The following is a 20,346-nucleotide window of genomic DNA, read 5'->3' on the forward strand; positions in this document are numbered from 1 at the left end:
TATTGAGTTATGCTATATACAGAATGATTTTTGTTTTCTAAGTGTGTTCTTAACAGGGCATTGATAGTCCCCACACTTGTTAGATTCTAAACACCATCTCAACAAGGTCTGCAGGTTTTTTCACCAGTGTAGTCCCAGTGTTCAGAACAGTCCCTGGGCATTCAATATAACTTTTCATAGTGGGCATTCAAATAACTTTTCAGTGCATTAATATAAAATCATCTTTAGCTTCAGCATGATCTAGCAATGAAGATGCCTATTCGATATCACTCCATGTTTTAAAAATCCCTTCAATGAACCCCAATAAAACAAAGTTCCTTAACATAGCATCTAAGGTGGGCCATCTTGCCTGTGCTTGCATCTTCATCATCGTCTTTTGCTGTTCTTGTACTCTACTTGTCTCAATGAGTTGCTTATAGTCCTGAGAATTTGTCCATAATTTTGTCATCCTTTTTTTTTTTTTTTTTTTTGGTCATTCTTTTTATTCAGTCTCTGAAGGCCTTCCCAAGGCCTGTTTTATAGTTGAATTTTTTTTTTTTTTTAATGAGGGAGAGGTAGGTTTATTCATTTATCTCTATTTGGAGGAGATTCTGGGGATTGAACCCAGGACCCTGTGCATGCTAAGCATGCACTCTACCATTGAGCTATACCCTCCCCCACCAATAGTTGAATATTTGATGAAAATAAATTTTTATTTAGACTATAGGTTAAATGTAAAATGGCAATTCTGATACAGTAAGTTTTCCAGACCCTAATTTAAGCCAACATTCATTACCAGAAATAGTCCCCAAGCTGGAAGGGACACTACAGGACATCTAGTGAGTGCCTCCTTATTCTACATATGGAGATACTTTATGGGAGGGTGGTGAGGAGGTAATCAGGTTCATTTATTTAATTATTTTTAGAGGAGGTACTGGGGTTTGAACCCTGAACCTCGTGCATGCTAAGCATGCAGCTCTACCAACTGAGCTACACCTCCCCTTCCCACTGGGGATACTTCAAATTCTTGTCACCTGAATTGCGATTTAGGCTCTGCCACTGAATTATTGGCATGACTCTGAGCAGATTACATAGGTTTTACTGGTCTCATCTTTAAGTAAGAAAGTAGGTATGAATAATCTCTGGAGTTTATTTTAAGTCGAATATACACTGGTCCTACTCATTCAAGGTAAAACTTGTGCCATACTTTCAAACTATTTTTGCTACAGCGAACCATTTGATGTTCACTGTAGGCTTAGTTCTGATAAAAGTCATTTTTGAAACCATGCTAGAATAAGGAAATCTTTCAAAGCATCAAGATCTTAATGTGCTTTTGCTGTTTAGTTCCCAGATCATTATACACACTGACGGTTAATTTTAAGTACCAACACTTATTTCAAAGTCAATGTTATTTCTGTTAAGTTCATCATCATTACTGTACTATACCTATGTTAAATATAAAACAGTTTACCTCATGGAAGTTTTCTGCTTCTCGCTCTTTAATTTCAAGGTCAATCGCTCTTCTTTTTGCTCGTTCTTCTTCTACCTTTTTCTGTATTTCTTTTTCAGACAATTGTCCAATTTTTTCAAACTTGCTTTTTAGATTTTTAGCTTGAATAGAGCCACTCCTTTTCAATTTGATTAATTCTTCATATTCCCTGCTCAGTTCAAAGGTTTCACTTTCTTCCTCTTCCTTCAAAAAAATTAAGGTTTTTATATATCAAACACCAGAAAATCAGTTTGTATAGTAAACCATCCAGAAAATGTTCACCATTTCTTATTTGAAGTCAAAATTAAATGTTAAGTAACTTTCTCCCTAAACACAGTGCCTAAATTTACTAATTAAAAGTAGTACTACAAATTTAAGACTTTACATCTTGCTTCATTTATTTCATTAGTGAATATGGCTCAGAACGCCAGTTAACATTCCATTATAACCTGCTAAAACTAAAATATGCATGTCAAGATTAGCTACCACTAGGAATTGTAGAAAGACCTTTGTTTAGGGGAAAGTGAAGAAATAAAATTCAAAGAACACTGGACTAGGAGTCAGCTCTAGTTCTGACTCAGATGCTGTGTGTCCTTTACCCTAGTCGCTTAGCCCACTGGACATGATTTTTTTTATGTCTATGTAGAGACAGTATTTCTAAAATTCCTCCTGTCTTTAATTTGATGGTAGTTGACAAAAGTTAAATATCACTCTTAATACTCAACTGAATTAAGCATTTCTACACATACAGTCTGGTAAAATCCCTACATTTTGCTACATATCACTTGTACTCTCAATTGTATATTCTTCCAAGAAAGACAGAAAAGGAGTCAACCAAAATTGGGCTCCAATTCTTTTATACCATTTTATCCTGAATGCTTTTTATTCAGGTTCCTTTCCCTTGATTTTTCACAAATTATTATTATTAGTTTTCTGTATACTTCTTACACTGTCCCCTAAAGGAGCGGTAAAATATTGTAGTTGCTCCTGGTACACTTTCCCTGGAGAAGATGCAGAATGCTAGACAGGAGAAAAAAAAAAAGTGTCGGGGGTAATGGTGGCGGAGAGTTACAGTGGATAGTATGACAGGCTGCATTTTTTGGTTCAGTTAAGGGAAAAAAGAACGTTTATTACTTTATACTACCTCCACTTTGGGATTTATGTGGGTGAAAATGCAATTCCTAAGATACCAGAAACTAACAAAGTTGTGATACCACATCATATTACAATGGTTCACATATCCTTCTGATCAAAATGAATGATTGAACTAATCAGTTACAGTCTAGGTCATGTTGGAATTGGCATGCCACTTGCTTGAAAACTCTCATAGTCGAGTAAATCACTCCATACCACCAGACTGTCAGACGGTTACACCCTGCCATTTATAAGATTACTTCCCAATAGTGTATCCAAATACATTCTAATTTAGTTTGTTTTTCTAGACAGACAATTCATCTTCAGTTTCCTTTATAAAATAAATGCTGGTACATTTTTTAATCCTAAGGCTAGACTTTGCAGTATTTTCCTACAGCGTATTTACTGTATTTTTGTATTAATCATATATTCATCTAGCATTTATAATCTCTTGGTAGACTTGGGCAAGGAAGTAAATACCCCTAGAGTCCCACTGCCCCAACACATGACAACCCAAGGGGACCACCCGTAAGGGATCACAACCTCTGTGAAGGAGTTCACAGGTTCCCAGGTCGGGAGCTGGGAAGAGGCTACCACCAAATTACCTGCCAAACATGCCATATCACCACCAGTCCCAGGCTGGGAAAGCCACTGCTCCCCTACCCCAAGTAGCAGGGCTGTGCGCTCATCCCCAGCACTGCCATCTGTGCTGTTGCTAGGGCCCCCTACCTGGCCAAAGGCCTAGGGTGACGGTGGAATGCCAACCTCCTCCCTCTCTGTCCCCTCTTCTGCCTACACAACTGGTCGGCGATGCAGATGAGGTAAGCAGTGACCAGGGGTGGAAGGAGAAAGTTAGACAGGGTCTTGGGGCATCAGGAGGTAGGAAGAAGGCTGCCAAGAGCCCACCACGGGGAGGCAAAGAGACATCAGGAGGAGTAGGTAAGCCAAGGCTCCAAGATCCTTGTGCAGGACCCACCGTCCAATCAGCTTGCACTTACAACACGTAAGTTCAAAGATAAACTTACTTAAAATTTCAAAGACAACCTCAGAGCATTAAATCCTAAGTGTGGCCCTTCTGAGCATGGAGTTCTGTGAGGGCATAAGTTGCATGCCCTTGAAGTGAGTCCTGTACAGTCTATATGTATGTATGTGTGTGTATGTATATATTTTTAATTCATTTCAGTACTAGAAAAAACACACTAAAATATTTAATAGTATCAAAGTTCTATCTTAGAATTATTTAGTCAAATACAGGCATACCTCAGAGATAATGCAAGTTTTGTTCCAGAGCATGGCAATAAAGCAAATATCTCAATAAGGTGAGTCACATGAAAATTTTGGTTTCTCAGTGCATATAAAAGTTATGTTTATACAATAATCTATTAAATGTGCAATAGCATTATGGGTAAAAAAATGTACACACCTTAACCTTAGAATGTGGCAAAAAAACGCTAACCATCATCTGAACCTTCAGTGAGTCATCTTTTTGCTGTTGGAGGGTCTTGCCTCAGTGTTAAAGGCTGCTCACTGATCAGGGTGGTGACTGCTGAAGGATGGGGTGGCTGTGGTAATTTCTTAAAATAAGACAACAGTGAAGTTTGCTGCATCGATTAGGCTCTTCCCTTTGTGAACGAGGTCTCTGTAGTTTGCAATACTGTTTGATGGCATTTTACCCACAGCAGGACTTCTTTCAAAATTGGGGTCGATCGTCTAAAATCCTGCTGCTGCCTTATCAACTAAGTTTATATAATATCCTAAATTCTTAGTAGTCATTTCAAAAATCTCCACAGCACCTTCACCAGGAGTAGATTCTATATCAAGAAACTACTTTCTATGCTCATCCATAAGAACCAACTCCTCATCCATTAAAGTTTTATCATGAGATCTCAGCAATCCATTCACACCTTCAGACTCCACTTTTAATTCTAGTTCTCTCGCTATTTCTACCACATCTGCAGTTACTTCCACTCAAGTCTTGAACCTCTCAAAGTCATCCATGAGGGATGGAATCAACTTTTCCCAGATTCCTGTGAATGTTCATACTTTGACCTCTTCCCGTGAATCACAGTATTCTTAATGGCATCTAGAAAGCTGAACCCTTTCCAGAAGGTTTTCAACTGATTTTGCCCAGACCCATCAGAGGAATCACTATCTATAGCAGCTATAGCCTTACAAAATGTATTTCTTCAGTGATAAGACTTGAAAGCCGAAACCCCTCCTTGATCCATGGGCTGCAGAACTGAGGCTGTGTTAGCAGGCGTGAAAACAACAGGAATCTCCTTGGCCATCTCCATCAGAGCTCTTGGGTGACCAGGCGGACTGTCAATGGGCAGTAATATTTTGAAAGGGGTCTTTTTTTCCTTTTGAGCAGTAGGTCTCAATAGTAGGCTTTAAATATTCCGTAATGCACATTGTTAACAGATATGCTATCATCTAAGCTTTGTTGGTCCATTTATAAAGCACAGGCAGAGTGGATTTAACATAATTCTTAAGGGCCCTAGGATTTTCTGAATGGTAAATGAGCACTGGCTTTAACTGGAAGTCACCAGCTGCATTAGCCCCTAACAAGAGACCCAGCCTGGCCTTTGCAGCTTTGAAGCCAGGCATTGACTTCTCTCCAGCTATGAAAGTCCTAGATGGCATCTTTATCCAATACAAGTCTATTTTCTCTACATTGACAATCTGCTTTAGTGTAGTCACCTTCATGGAGGACCTCAGCTAGATCTTCTGGAGAACTGGCTGCAGCTTCCACATCAGCACTTGCTTCACCTTGTACTTCTATGTTATGGCAACGACTTCCTTCCCTAAACCTCATGAACCAACCTCTGCAAGCTTCAAACTTGTCTTCTGCAGCTTCTTCACCTCTCAGCCTTCATAGAATTGAAGAGTTAGGGCCTTGCTCTGGATTAGCCTTTGGCTTAAGGGAATGTTGTGTCTGGTTTGATGGTCTATCCAGACCACTAAAACTTTCTCCACGTCAGCACTAAGGCTGTCCAACTTCCTTAACATTTGTGTGTTCACTAGAGCAGCACTTTTCATTTCCTTCAAGAACTTGTCCTTTGCATTCACATCTTGGCTACCCATCTGGTACAAGAGGCCTAGATTTCATCCAGTCTCAGCTTTTAACATGCCCTCCTCACTAAGCTTAATCATTTCTAGCTTTTAATTTAAAGTGAGAGACATGCAACTCTTCCTTTCACTTGAACACCTAGAGGCCTTTAGTTGGCCTAATTTCAATATTGTTGTGTAAGGGAACAGGTAGGCCCGAGGAGAGGGAGAGACATGAGCAAACAGCCGATCGGTGAAGCAGTCAAAACATACACAACATTCATCAAATAAGTTCACCATCTTATACGGGCGCAGTTCCTAGTGCCCCGAAACAACTACAATAGTAACATCAAAGATCACTGACCACAGATCACTGTAACAAATATAATAATAATGGAAAAGTTTGAAATCTTGCAAGAATTACCAAGATGTGATACAGAAACTCAAAGTGAACAAACGCTGCTGGAAGAATGGCACCAACAGGCACTCCACACGGGGTGCCGCAGACCTCCAATTTGCAAAAAAACACAGTATCTGCAAAGTGCAATAAAGTAAAGCACAGTAAAATGAGGTGTGCCCGTGAAATGATTCAGAGACTTGCCGAACTGATGTTCCTATGAGTATCCACGGTACTCCTGTAGTTTTTTCTCCTTTTGAATATCGGTTTAATTCGGTCTTGTGGATATATTAAGTTCTGTAGAATGACAGTTCTCAGTCACGATGTAATCACACAATTGTGAGTTATACAGGAAAAGATATTTACTTACGTACAACTGTAATATCTCAGTCACCTGGAGTCTTACATATTTTTCAAACTAGCTGGGAGAGAGCAGAGTTCCAGCAGGCTGGAAAGTGCGCTTAACTATGCTGACAGTGGTACCAAGTGCCTCACAGGAGTATGCTGAGCGTTTATGAGAATAATACTTAGAAAGTTATTGTAAGGTAACACATGTGAAATACTTCCCTTGGTAAGTATTTGTGGACTGTAAATGGATATTTCTTAAAATCTTACCTCTCCCATTTCTTGTCTCAGCTGTTCAAACTCCTGTTTTTCCATCTCTAGCTTATGCTTCCGTTCCTCCTCTGTTCGTCGTCTCTCTTCTTCCATTTTTTGTTTCAGTAATTCCTCAAAATTAATTTCCAGTTTTCCCGGTGTAAGAGACTCTTGAGAAATTGTCTTATACATCTCGGGGGAGTCATCATCTACTACCTATTTAAAATAATTATTTTATCTCTCTTACTAAACAGAGAATATCTCTTGTAGAAACTGATTACTTGAATAGAAAGGTTTCACACTGAACCAAAACCCAAAAATTCTCTTTAAAAGTATAAAACAATAAACAAGGAGGAATTATTAGAAAATATAAGACTAAAGTATTTTATAGTTACAGGGAAAATGGTGACCATCTACTCTCTGTTCAAATGAACACAAATAAACAGTCTGACTTTATACTATAAGCAATTTGAATTAGACATTAAGATGTTCTAATATTGAGAAAACTTTTTAATTGGATTAAAATGAACTCCATTCTGGTAATTAAAACAGAGCATCTCAGTTTAATCATGGTTTTGTCTGAATGAATTAGAGAGCTCATCGTGATCCCTTCATAATCAGGCAAAAATTACTATTAATGCTGCGGTTTTATTGTACTGATTACTGTCAGGCTAATTAAAAATAAACACTAATAGTTAATACTTACAGCTACCAGATGCAATTCTAAGCACTTTACATGCATTGACTTATTTAATCTGTGACACTATGAAGTAGGTGTTATTAATATCCCCATTTCCTAGATGAGGTAACTGAGGCACTGAACAGTAACTTTTCCAAAGTCAACATAAACACTATGTGGAAAAGGTGATTCAAATCTTTAGAAGTTTTTCTAATAAAATTATAAATAACTATTTAGACTACCTTTTTGTAATTTCATGAATTACATGTCTAACTGCCATTTAGTTGTGACCTTGGGGAAGTTACATAGCCTTCCTAAATCTGAGTTTCCTTACCTGCGACAGCTTTCATCAAGCTGTCATGAGAATTAACTAAAGTCTGGAAACATTCTGCAATGTGCCTGACACCATAGTTAGCTCCCAAATGGCAGTCTTCTTATTACAATGTCATTCTCTGTATATAGGCAATCTCTAAATTGCAAACAGAAGCTCTGCTTTTAAATCACTGACTTGGAATACATTTTACTATGAAAGCAATTACCTAATTCTATCCCCTGAAAAGTATACACATAAACCTCTTACCTGAACTGTGTCCCTGTGGCTGAAATCGTCACAGGGGAATACGAGAGGCAAAGGGTAATTATTCATTCCAAGTTTTCTATATGACAGGCTTTACCACAGAACCAGTTCAACTCAGAAACAATGTTTATAGGGTCTTACAATCCACAGATTGCAAACAAAATTCTTATTGATATGTGAATTAACTGAGCTATAATATGAAATGATGATACTTGGCTGTGGATAAGAAAACAACATAAATGAAGGGAAAAGCTTGTTTCCTTTTCTGACACAGAAATGTCTCTAAGAAACTAGAGTTAAAGTTTAATGCAGTCTTCCTTCCCTGCACTTTTTCTGCTAGTGAATCATGGAAAAAAATGCAGACTTGACCTAAAAATCTTCCCCCAGGACTGGATTTCCTGATCTTCCCAGGTACTTCTCATCTACCACTTCTAAACCAATTAACTCTCCAAAAATCAAGTGCTTTCACAATGTTTGCAGGGTTTCTGTGTAGAAACCATTTGTGAATCAAGGATTACCTAATAATAGACATAAGATAGTTTTAATATCACCTATTCCGCAAAGATTTATAGGAAGTTTATTACACTAGAATACAATGCACTGCATGCTGGAGGCAGTCTCAGTCTCCTGGATTGAGAAAGACGGCCATAAGCAACAACATAGCATTAGTACCATGCCAGGGGAGCGCTAAGTACTGTAAGAACACATCAAAGGAACACATCAGGAAAGGCTTCCAGAGGAAATGGAAAATATGAATAGGAGATAGCACAAGGAAAGGAGAGAGAGACATGGTCTATACAGCATTTATGAAATTCCAGATATGAGAGCATAGTATTTTGAAGAAATGGAAGGAAATTTCGTACATCCGGAACAAATGTGGCAAATTAAGGAAGAATCAAGAAATGAAACTGGAGAAATCTACCAGGGCAAGATTATGAAGAAATTTGTTTTAAAATTTTAGTTTTGGATTTTTGACTAGGGAAAGTAGAAATTTGTTAAGCAAAATAGTAACATAATCAAATTTACTTTTTTTTTTTTAAAGGAAGTCCACTCCTGGTTTTAACAAGGAAGAATGGATTATAGGCAAGAAAGCAAGTTATTTAGGAGTTGGCCTGAGGCAAGAGAAAACAGTGACCTGCATTATAGTAGTGGCAGTGGGAAATGGGGAAAAAAGGATAAATTTTTAGAATGATATGAGGAATGAGGCTTAGTGAATGACTGGAATGTGAGGCATGAATGAGATGGAGGTGTTTAAGGCTCTCAAGTTTCTGATCTGCGCATCTGTGGTGGGTGCTGAAGCCACATAGACACTTGGATATATGTGTCTGAAGCTCACCCAGAGAAAACTACATCATGATGTTGCTGACGCCAATTAAAATGTTTCAAGAAAGGGATACACCGTTCACATGTCAACTTACTTAAAAATAAAGCTTATCAGATAACTGTGCATTTTACAAACATTAAAATGGTATAAGAAGTATAATTTTGTAACAGAGTTAAGTTTAGTAGCAATATCCAGAAGTGACTGTAAGCATTTTGGAGAGTTAAATAATCTTGATTAAACGCCTTTGGTCATTTAATATATCCTGGATGGGATAGAAACTGAAAAAAAAAAAAGAAGAAGAAAAGGAAGGAAGATGGGAGGAAGGGAAGGACGAAATATGGGAAGGGAGAAGAGAATGGAGAGGAGGGAAGGAACGGTGGCGGGGGTAGAAATCCCACCACCCCCACCTCCTTGCTTAACACTTAGTTCTGGAAAACGTATCTTCCCAGAGAAGGAAGTTAATACACACTCCTCTATGCCAGGCATAGCAATTTATCAGAACGTTCTCAAAACTATATTAAAGCAAATATAAATGGTGTTATGCCAAAGGAGATTTTAAAACTTATATGCTATCCCTATTTTTGGCATAAATTCCAGAAATAATAGAGTATTCCCCAAAGCTGAATGATTTCACAACATACTCTAAAAAAGCTGACTCCTAATGGCCTTCTCCAGTTACATTCTGTCTTACCATGCTTCTCCTTGCTTCAGCAAATGCCTTCTTTTCTTCCTCTATTCTTCTCCTGGCTTCTTCTTCTGCTTTCCTTTTTTCATCTTCTCTCCTCTGTCTTTCTATTTCTTCGAAACTGAGCTTGAGTTTACCAGGGCGGTATGCTTTAAAAATGTTTTCTGTGTCTTGGTTTTCCTCCTCTTCATTTACCTAACCAAGAAACAACTCATGACTACTTGAGATTCATCAAAGACAGGAATGAATTATCAATCAAAAGGCACAGACTCAGCCACCCCACACAGGAATGTTTCTTTGCCAAAATCTCCTTCCTTCAGAATATCCTGTATGATTAAAAAAATCAGATTTGGAGAAGTTCCAAATAAAGATGTACGCAAGTTAAATAAAACTTCTCAAGCAAGCCAACTTTTTAAACAGATAAGATGGAATGTTTAAAATTTTTAAGAAGTCATTTAAAAGTTTTACTAACATTAACTCTCCCAGAACAAACATAAAACGTGTGTGTGTGTGTGTGTGTGTGTGTGTGTGTGTGTATGAAACTGAGGGTCAAGTATACATACCCAGTCTCTTAGAGGGTAAAATAAAGTTCTCATTCTGTACTTTTCATGGATTTTTTTACTATGAACTATGGTTACTAAACATAATATTATCTAGAACTATTTTATATACAATTCAAATTTTATGATTTTATAATTAAAATTCTAATGTAATAATACTAAATTAAATTAATTACTCACATTTATAATTTGATTAATTAATGATATTTCTATTCCTTTTCACTAAATTAACTACTAGTGATATCTAAAATGTGTAGGTATTATCCAACTATAATTACCCCAAAATAATAACATTTTCAAACAAATATGCAGAAAATTAAAATTTTGGAGATATAGTCCTTAGAACATCATTAATGAAAGTTAATTAAGAAATTCTGAAAGCTTAAAAAAATTACAGATGTTCCATTCTTAAATTCTTGCAATGAAATTTGGAATCAGTGTTTTCTTATTTCAATTTTATTTGCTATTGTTAAATCTATTACTATAATAATAGCAGTTACCATTTTTAAAGCACTTATTATATACCAGATACCACTTAACTGCTTTCTGTATTAAATCACTTAATGATTTAAGAAGTAGGCACAATTATTTTCACCATTTTACAAATAAAAAAACTAAACTAAGACAGAGAGAGGTTAAATAACTTGTTCATGGATACACACTTAATAAATGATAGATAACTGAATCCAGGCAGTCTGGCTCTAAAATCCATGCTCTTGACCACTTAGACTATATACATTTACATATATCTATACACATATATATTGAAACTAAGTGTACACTTACACGATAGACTTGAAAGTGTGCTGCACCCTGCTATTAAACACATTGCAGGCTGAACTAACAGATGAAGAGAAACCAGGTTGGTTGAATAATTATTTTGCATATTTATAATTAATAAAAATGAAAATTTGAAACATATTAGGTAAAATGTCTCAAAAAAGAAACTAGAAGATAATATGGATGTATTTCATATATGGGATATGTACACAGTTTCAAAATGAGATCCTTGGATATAGAAAATTTCCTTAAATTTATAGCAATGAACCTTATCTAAAGCCAGCCATCTTCCCTTAATATTAAATGTTCTATATATATCATTTATATAATATACAATAATTATACATACAATTTATAAAATATAATAATGTATAAATGTTATATATCATTGTATTATTATATATACTACCATATATATAAATGTTACATATATATGTTTGTTTTACCATTTGTCGCCGTGCTTCTTCAAAAGCACGCTTCTCTTCTTCTAAACGTTTTCTTGCTTCCTCCTCAGCTTGCTTCCTTCGATGTTCTTGTCTTTGTCTTTCCAATTCTTCAAAAGTCAGTTTCAATTTTCCAGGAAAAAGTGATTCTTTTTTTGCCTCACTTTCCAGGTCATCATCCTATGAAAACATAATGAAACCCACTTATTAATCATAAAGGGACATGCTGCTAACCAACTTAACTGCTTTTTTTTATTCTTTACCAAAAAAAAAAAAAAAAAAAAACCTTACCATGACCAATGAAAGACATGTCGCTTCCTTGAGAGATCGACGTTGTTCTTCATGTCTTATTCTTTTATCTTCTTCACACTTGACCTTTTCTTTTAATTCTTGTTCTTTTTCTAGATCTTCGAAATTCTTTTTTATTTTTCCAGATGTTTTGTGTGATTTGACAGGTACTACTGTTATAAGTAGTGAATCATCTCCTTCCTAAATTATAAAACAGATAATTAGCATATTTCTCCCTAATCAAAATTTAGGTCTCGTGAGATTTTACTTCCATCATTGGTGAATTTCATTACACTGCCATCAATGTTATGATGAACAAAATTTTTTTTTTTTCAGATTTCTGTTAAATAGCTTTCTCTGAACTCACTGTACATTATGAGTTAATCTTATTGAAATCCATTTCTGACAAGATTCAAGAAGCATCTTTCTTCCTAGAAGTTGGTGTTAATATAGCTGTTTATATAAAACTGCGTGACATTATCTGGATTTAGCTATCCGTGCACTAATCCCACAAAAGGTACTGTGCATGTGAGTGTACTCTAAATCAATTTGATGGTGGATGGATTCAGTTTAAACACAGAAGGTTTCTGTATATGATTTTTCTCTCCATGCAAGTTTTTAAATACTTAATAAAACTAACATTTAGTGAGAAAAAAACAGCATTTCCAAATGACTTAGAAAATATATTACAGACAAAAGTCTTTGGCATTTGGTCTTATTCAAATATTCTTAAACTTGTTTTTAAAATCATTTTAATTAGTTCTATTATGTAATCTATTATTGCCTCTGAACTTTTTTCAAAAACGAAGTGAAGAGTTATGTAACACATGCCCCTAAAATAAAACTGCTTCCAATTAATGTGGCTGTAGTTCTAGGCACACCATCAAATTGATTGCTCTTTAACTTTCTCTGTTAGATAAAAAGAGAAAAGTAAAGTTTTCGTGGTTGTTGAACAGTCTTTCATGGTAATAGATATTGCACTCTCTGCTGGTGTTTGATAACCAGCAGACATCAGGAGCTCTGGGGGAAGAAGACAAATGACGAAAAGAAAATGCCTTTTTTAAATGTTAGCTTTCAACAATCTCAACTATTAGAGCAGTTCAAGAAATATAGTCTTGGCAGAGTATCTCAAACTGAGACTTGTGTCTCTAATCTAACCATGAAAGCAAAAAACATACTTTTCTTTAAAAACACTAAGCTATAGTGATTGGAAGTGCAAAAGTATCATCTTGCTTTGCAAAATATTTTTGCCCTTTTGTTGTTGTTGTTGCTATATCTATAAGTAAAAGAGTAAAACTTTCAACTTTTTTAATCGAAAGATTATTTGTGAACCAGATAATTTTCAGTGAGCGTTTCATTAAAGGAAACATCCATTTACCTCTGATGCTGGTTCAGTTCCCGTATTGTTTATGTCCTCAATCTATTGAATGAGAATTTCATATCATTACATTACATCAGGTTTCTGCTTTTTGCTTTTAAACATACAACTGAAAAGTGATTTAGTTGTGATTTATGGTAAATTTTCAAAGGTTCGAATTTTGGAAATATTTTTGTGTTGCTCCATGTTGGCCAATTAGGTCCTTTTAAATTATGTCCTTTTAGAACCTTATACTAATTTTTGCATTTTGATACCAATATCAATATCGAGGGAACAAAATATTAAGAAAAAATTAAAATAAGGCCTACCTTTGTAATTCTGGAATTTGAATAATGGACCAAACTCTTACAACCTGGCTGTGAGCTTACAAGCAGCAGTTATTAATTAAATAAGCAATTTAAACTGAGATACAGAAACATTTTTCCATTCTCCGTCTCTGCCACAGCAAAAGGAAAACCTATCATTAACAAATAATCATCACGACTATATTTTACAATATAAATACATGGCAAAAATGTAACTGACACAATAATAAAGTGCAGTGAAAGGTACAGGCCTTCACGTTAGTCTTAATTGTCTGCTCTATATTTTGACCAGATCTATGTAGGAAAGGCCCTCATTCAAATGGCCCGAGCTCAATTTGTCCATTACTCAAAAGAAACATCATTAGGTTAGCCTGAGGGGCAGGCTGATGTACATAACAAAGTGAGAAATGACAGAAAAGTGATTTAAATAATGCAGTGTTTGAGATTGCAGGAAAAGGAAACATCAGCAATGCAAAAATGGGAGGAGTTAGAAAGTAAAAATTCAGATTGTTTATAGTTTTAACTTGATTCTTAACACCAATGAAAGGTCTGGAAGTACTTTGTTCCTCACTCAGCCTCGGGGAACTCTGTTGTACTGAGGATCATACTAGCAACTGGGCTGGCTGAGTCCCTGCTCTCTCATCATCCCACGTGTCTATATTCTGTCACAGAAGAAATAATACATTTATCAAGATACCACATTTTTTGAAAAATAAATTATTCTGAATAAATCATTTATTAAAAATAAATCTATTTTATATTTCGATAGTTTATTTTTAACAGTTTTGCTCAGAATGATTTGCTTTGTTAGAGAACTATTACATGGATTTGCTGGGTAAATGGCGAAGGTTTTATAATGCTATACTATGAAAAATTTGAATGAATCTATAATAAAATGATTATAAAATTATTTCCCTTCAAAAGAGTGCTAACAATTCCTCTAAAATCATGTTAATCTCTCAATAAAACGTTCTAAGAGGTATGGTGCAAAGCCAGACATTGAAACTACAGGGAAGAATAATTCTAAAATTTTTAACCCCAAATTTCTTTTTCTTGCAGCTACAACCTTCTCAATTTTTATTTGCTTACAGTAGATCATATACTATATTTGAAGGAGTTTTTCTTTGGTTGGTTGCGTGTTTTTTGGTTCTGACGGTTTTTTCCTTGTTTTTTTTTTTTTTGCTCATTTTAAACCATTATCAAAACAAAAGAAGAAATTGTTTTCCATTGGCTATTTTAATAAATTTTTTATCTTTATTTTTCGGAAGAGGTACTGGGGATTGAACCCAGGACCTCACGCATGCTAAGCATGCGCTCTACCACTGAGCTATATCCATCCCCCTCCATCCAGTTTTAACAAATAAGGAAAAAGATGAATTTGTCTAAGTGGCCATGGTGTCAGTACATTCACAGAGAACTGAGACATTCCGTTCAATTATAGTGTTAGCTTTCAGAAGCTACCATTGAAGAGCTGCTTCCAAACTATTTCTTTTGAGAAAACTCCTTTTGCTCCTTCCCCAACATCCTTTCTCGTCTTTCTTTACAACATCTCAGTCCCCCACCTGTAACTTCTCTTTTTCTAAATTGACAGATGTTAACCTTGCCCATAAAAGTATCCTCAAAGATAACCAGATTATACCAAATACAGATTCTCCCTCAAATTTTATTGGTCTTTTGACTCCAACATCGAGTGTATGAAGTACACCTATTTTTAATTCATTATAATATCCTAGAACCTCAGAACTGCTAATTATCTTGAACGTTTCTCAGATATCCATCTAACTCAGGAATTACTTCTACAGCATTCTTGAATATGGATTTGTACAAGAGGATTTTTCAAATAAATATAAAGCCTCTTCTTGATGACCTACATGATGCTTTACTTCTTATATTCAAAGATACATTAAATTTTATTAGACTTAAGTGAAAAATGTTCTTACTTAGGTTTTAAAACTGCTTTCCATATTTGCGAGATGAAATTACTATTAATAGTTTATTTTGCTCTACCTACATAGTCTCAAAGAATTTAATAGGCCAAAAATTTCATTAACCAAGTTTCTATGGCACTCTGCCATGTAGGGTTACTAAAAGAAACTGGGTTATTAAAGAAACTGGTTCTTTCTCATGCTTAGATTTTGTTTCCATCTCTCTCAGTATCCTATGTCTTCATCATACTCAAATTTACCTCTTCAACACAGACATATTTTCTCTTTGTGAAACCACTGCCTCCTTATTCAGTTCTTGGGGTTGTAGTGGGTCTTCAAATCTAGTATAAAATCAGTGCTTTTTGGAAAAAGATAAGACTTAAAAGAAGTAGACTAACTCCATGTGCAAACCCACTATTTCCTGCCAAACACCATATATTTTAATATAATTTGATTACCTTATTTTATAATTTATATTATAAGTATAATTACAAATCACAGTGATATGTTTTATACTTATAATATGTAACCTAAAATGTTCATTTATTATAATTGTATTCCCTTGTGAAATTTTTGCTTCAAAATGAATACTGATCTTTGACGACTGGAGGTGACAGAGGTAAAGTATACCTTCCTTTCTTCAGATAAAGAGGTACAAAGTAATACAATACAGGAAATTCCAGTTCTTTCCTGTAATTCATCTGGCATGTGACATTATTTGCCACCATACAAAAGGCTATTTGTGCCACAGAAGTGGTTATTTGCCAAGTCAGGATAAATAAATTTCTTTGACGTGCAAATATGGCATATGCTTTGCCCTCTTTGTCACTTTTTTTTTTTCCAGAAAGGTAGTAGAAACTGAAAGAAGCACAGCAAACAGATTTAAGGCACTTAAAGAGCAGGCAAAAAAGAGCCAAGAAAAAAACAGTTTTTCAAGAGACAATAAACTGTGAAGACTATGTTAGAATAGTTATTAAAATATTGGTAAGAGGAGGAGAAACTGAAACGGTTTCATGACATCTGATCTATATGTACTACTATTGAGGTGAAACACTCATTTACAGCCCACTTACTTTGTACCAGGCACTACTAAGTGCTTTGCATTTATTAACTCATATAATCTTATACAAAACTCTGAGATAAATACCATTATTGTCTCATTAAGCCCAATACATTGATCAATGCAGACCAGGTTAAAAGTGCATAAAGAATAAAACTGTCTTCTGTCATTTTTTTCAACTCTTTGAGTACAGATCATTTATAACATAAAATAAATATCGATATGTTAAAGAAATTTTTGTGACTTTGGGTCAGTTCTTTACTCAACAAAATGTAATTATGACTATTAAAATTTCAAATTTCTGTATCATTATAATCATTAATCATTTTGAGACACTAGCTTTTTCTGGAAATTAGATCAGATTCTTGAGTATTTTAAAATACTTACCAGCCTCTTAGTTCTCATGCTCTGAGCTAAAATATATGAGAATTCTAAGTTCATTAAGAGATTATATAAAATCATAGTAATATGATGTTTTTCTCCAATTTGTCCTCTGCGGCTACGTGCCTCAGGAATGGCGATACTGAGGAAATGACTGTCACACATTTCCCCCTCTCCCCAAATTGCAAAAAAATTTAAGTGAGCTAATAATACCATTACTGAATAAAATGTGATTTTATTTGTTTCAAATTATTGATTAGGAAGATATCTGAATTATGCCCTAGTGTTTGGTTATAAGTATTTCCTGATTGCTGTTCAAAGAGCAGTATTTTGTTACATGCTTGTGGATAGTTTGTGTATGAAATTGTCTTACAGCTTCATAAAATTCTCTAATGTGTCAAGAAAAATAAGGAATGTGGACAACATAAGGAATGTGAACAGAATAATAAGATGGTATATAACAAAAGCATCTCGGTATTCAACCTTGAAATAGGCATGTTCTGCCCTCATCCTTCTAGTCATTTGATATTAAATAGTTGTGCTTATGACCTTATTTTCACGTTAGCTACTATTTAAGAGGTTTCCTTTATATTAAAATGTTTTGATTAGGCAACATACTGATTAGTTTTACTCTGTACAATTGGTTGCTGAAGTAAATGCCAACATAATATGCAGTGTATACCTGCTCGGCCCTTTTTGCTAATTCACGTTGTATCTTCCTTTTTTCTAACATATCCTGCTCAATCCGGCGTTTTCGTTCCTCCTCCGTTCTCTTCCTTTGTTCTTCTTGTCTTTGTTTCTCCATTTCAGCAAATTTACCTTTAACAGTTCCTAAGAACATATGAAACATGTTTGATATTTTGCTGTTTCCTTTTTTGCAATTTTATTTATAATTTACCCCTCAAGTGTCTTACCTGTTAGCTTTGGGACATAAGCCTTTTCTACTTTTGAAGATCCCTCTTCCTCACCATCAGAAGCAAGCATTTCTTTAATCTAAATGGTTAAATAAATGAATATGAACATGTCCAAATTTTATACTAAATCATATTATATGCAGAGTTTGAACTTAGCTTATAAACACAGAAAATATCTTAATTATACTTAATATAAAACTTGGTTAATGTGAATAATAAATAAAATGTAAATTTAAAAGATGAAAACAAATATTTACACAAGAATAAAATAAAATAAAATAACCTCCTGCTTTCTCCTGTTCCATTCTCTCTCTCTAATATATTGTTCTTTTCTTCTTTGCTTTTCGTCTCTAGATCTCCTTTGATTTCTTTCTTCCCTGGCCCTCTGCATGGCTTCATACTTATCCTTTACATCACCCTTGCCAAGTTTTGGTACATAGGATTTTGGTACAGGTTTAGATGAAGAAAGCAGAATCTTCGTTAGAAGAAAATAAAGAGAAGAAAGTTAAAAAAAATAAGATAGAAAGAAATTAGATAAAGACAGATTAGAACAAGCAATATAAGAAATATTTATTGAAACAGAATATAGAAATGAGTTTGAAACATTTATATCATCAGAATCTGATTACTTTCTAAAGTCTAAGCATGAAAGATGAAATTACAGAAAATGAGAATAAAAATTTTATTAATATATAGCAAAGAAGTCCCATTTTGTAGGTATGTTACACTGAAGCTGAAGGCTAGTAAAATATAAAAACTGATTACTGGACTCTAATTTAAAACAACCTGTATTTTATTGTCTTAATTCATTGTTAAAGATTCAGATTTTGCATCGTTCTCTTAAAAGATACCAAGACTAATTTTAATAAATTAGATGAAGTTGAATGCAAAGCAAGAAGTTTAAGCCTCATTTACATAATGTTCTTGCCTGTCTCCATATCAAATATGAGCAAAACTGAAGGGTCTTTACTTCTCAGCTGTGGCTAAGGTGAGCCAGGGACTTTGAGCACAAGCAGGGATTTTTGTCATTACCACTGCTGTACCGTCCACCTAGAACTTCTTTAAACCAATATTAAAAACGTAAGATAAGAATGCTGTATCATTCCAAGTAGGATAAACTCTAAGAGAAAAATATCCAAATGACAAAAGAGCTTTCCAAAGAAGGAGGAATCTACTAAAAGACTGGAGGAAAAAAATTTCCCTCCATTCTGAAACCAGGAAAGCAAATTATTTTCTTCTTTTTGAAAATTAAGCTGATCTCTAAAAGAAGTTTCAGTAAATAAAACTTCATCGCCTCAGAACACCAAATCCTTTCCCCTAGTGATAAATTGTTTAATTAATCTGTGGCATACCCAGCCTCTATTTTATTTTCTACTTATCGTGTCATTGGCCATTTAAAGTTTTTTAAAGTTTATAATTTTGGGGTATCAGCAACTGAACTCTTCTTACTACAACTCTCAGTAACTACAGCCAAGAACCAGAAAAAGGCTTAGAGAAGTTTCACTGCAGCTGCTGAAAGAAGTGCCTAAGAAGGACCCTCACCTGAGAGTGAATTATTTCTTTCTCCTAAAAGTAGACGTCAAATCCAGTTTTTTTTTTAATGCTGAAAAAGTAACTTCTAAGGTTTATCAAGATATTAGAAGTCTACTCAAGATGCTAGCCATCACGTCTACTTCACTATCATTCACAAAATTTAATAATCATGTTTCCTAGATAAGAATCCAAATGAAACTACTGGGTCCAAGAGCAGCCTGTGAATTTTATCTCTTCTTATGTTTTACATCTTGACACTGTTACTACCGTATATGACCTTCCTACCGCACAGCGGCCCTTTCAAAAGCATTTCTACAGTCAACCCTCCGATTCCCCCATTTTTTTTTTAACTTACCTCAGCCTTTTGGGAAATATCATTCATGTTTGCTCTATGTGGTCTTGGGATGATTATGAAGCTCTGTAATTTTCTGCACCTGAAAAAAATATATTAGTATTGAATAAGAATTTCTTAATTTTTAAATAGGCTATATATTTTTACAAAGAGAAATAGCACCTTAATTTCTCCTCAAAAACTACTGACATAATCCAGGCAGTTAATAAATCATGATAACGCTCAGCCCCTTTTACTAAGAGTCAGGATACAGAAGGTACCATGTACATGGTGTTAAAAAATCCTTGTAAGTTCATGGCCCAAAGGAGCTTAGTGGACATACCAAGGGCCCTTGCAAAGAACCTGTATTCTGCAGTTGTTGAGTGTATTATTCTGTAAATATCAACCAGGTCAAGGTGGTTGATCATGTTATTTCTATGTCTTTATGGAAAAAAAAATGTTTTGGCCTAGTTCCATCAGTCTTCAGTTATGTGCTATTTCTTCCTTTAATTCTGTCATCTTTGTTTCATGTCACTTCA

General features: G+C 34.8%; 1 protein-coding gene across 5 annotated transcripts in view; it reads right to left on the reverse strand.

The window, feature by feature from the left end:
* The window catches only part of NEXN (nexilin F-actin binding protein), a 41,180-nt gene that overhangs the window by 3,066 nt on the left and 17,768 nt on the right, over positions 1-20,346 (reverse strand). For 2 of the 5 annotated variants that reach the window (XM_031465426.2, XM_031465427.2), the window contains exons 2-11: positions 19,832-19,910; positions 18,227-18,418; positions 17,944-18,022; positions 17,712-17,860; positions 13,359-13,400; positions 11,984-12,181; positions 11,696-11,872; positions 9,916-10,104; positions 6,663-6,860; positions 1,451-1,672 (exon numbers count right to left, since the gene is read on the reverse strand). In XM_031465426.2, coding sequence (XP_031321286.2) covers positions 1,451-1,672; positions 6,663-6,860; positions 9,916-10,104; positions 11,696-11,872; positions 11,984-12,181; positions 13,359-13,400; positions 17,712-17,860; positions 17,944-18,022; positions 18,227-18,418; positions 19,832-19,858 — 1,473 coding nt within the window. In that variant the 5' untranslated portion in view covers positions 19,859-19,910. The remainder of the gene's footprint in view (positions 1-1,450; positions 1,673-6,662; positions 6,861-9,915; positions 10,105-11,695; positions 11,873-11,983; positions 12,182-13,358; positions 13,401-17,711; positions 17,861-17,943; positions 18,023-18,226; positions 18,419-19,831; positions 19,911-20,346) is intronic. The other 3 variants (XM_031465429.2, XM_031465430.2, XM_031465428.2) reach the window with 2 other exon arrangements.

The sequence above is a fragment of the Camelus dromedarius genome, chromosome 14, assembly GCF_036321535.1.
Source record: "Camelus dromedarius isolate mCamDro1 chromosome 14, mCamDro1.pat, whole genome shotgun sequence".
NCBI lineage: Eukaryota > Metazoa > Chordata > Mammalia > Artiodactyla > Camelidae > Camelus > Camelus dromedarius.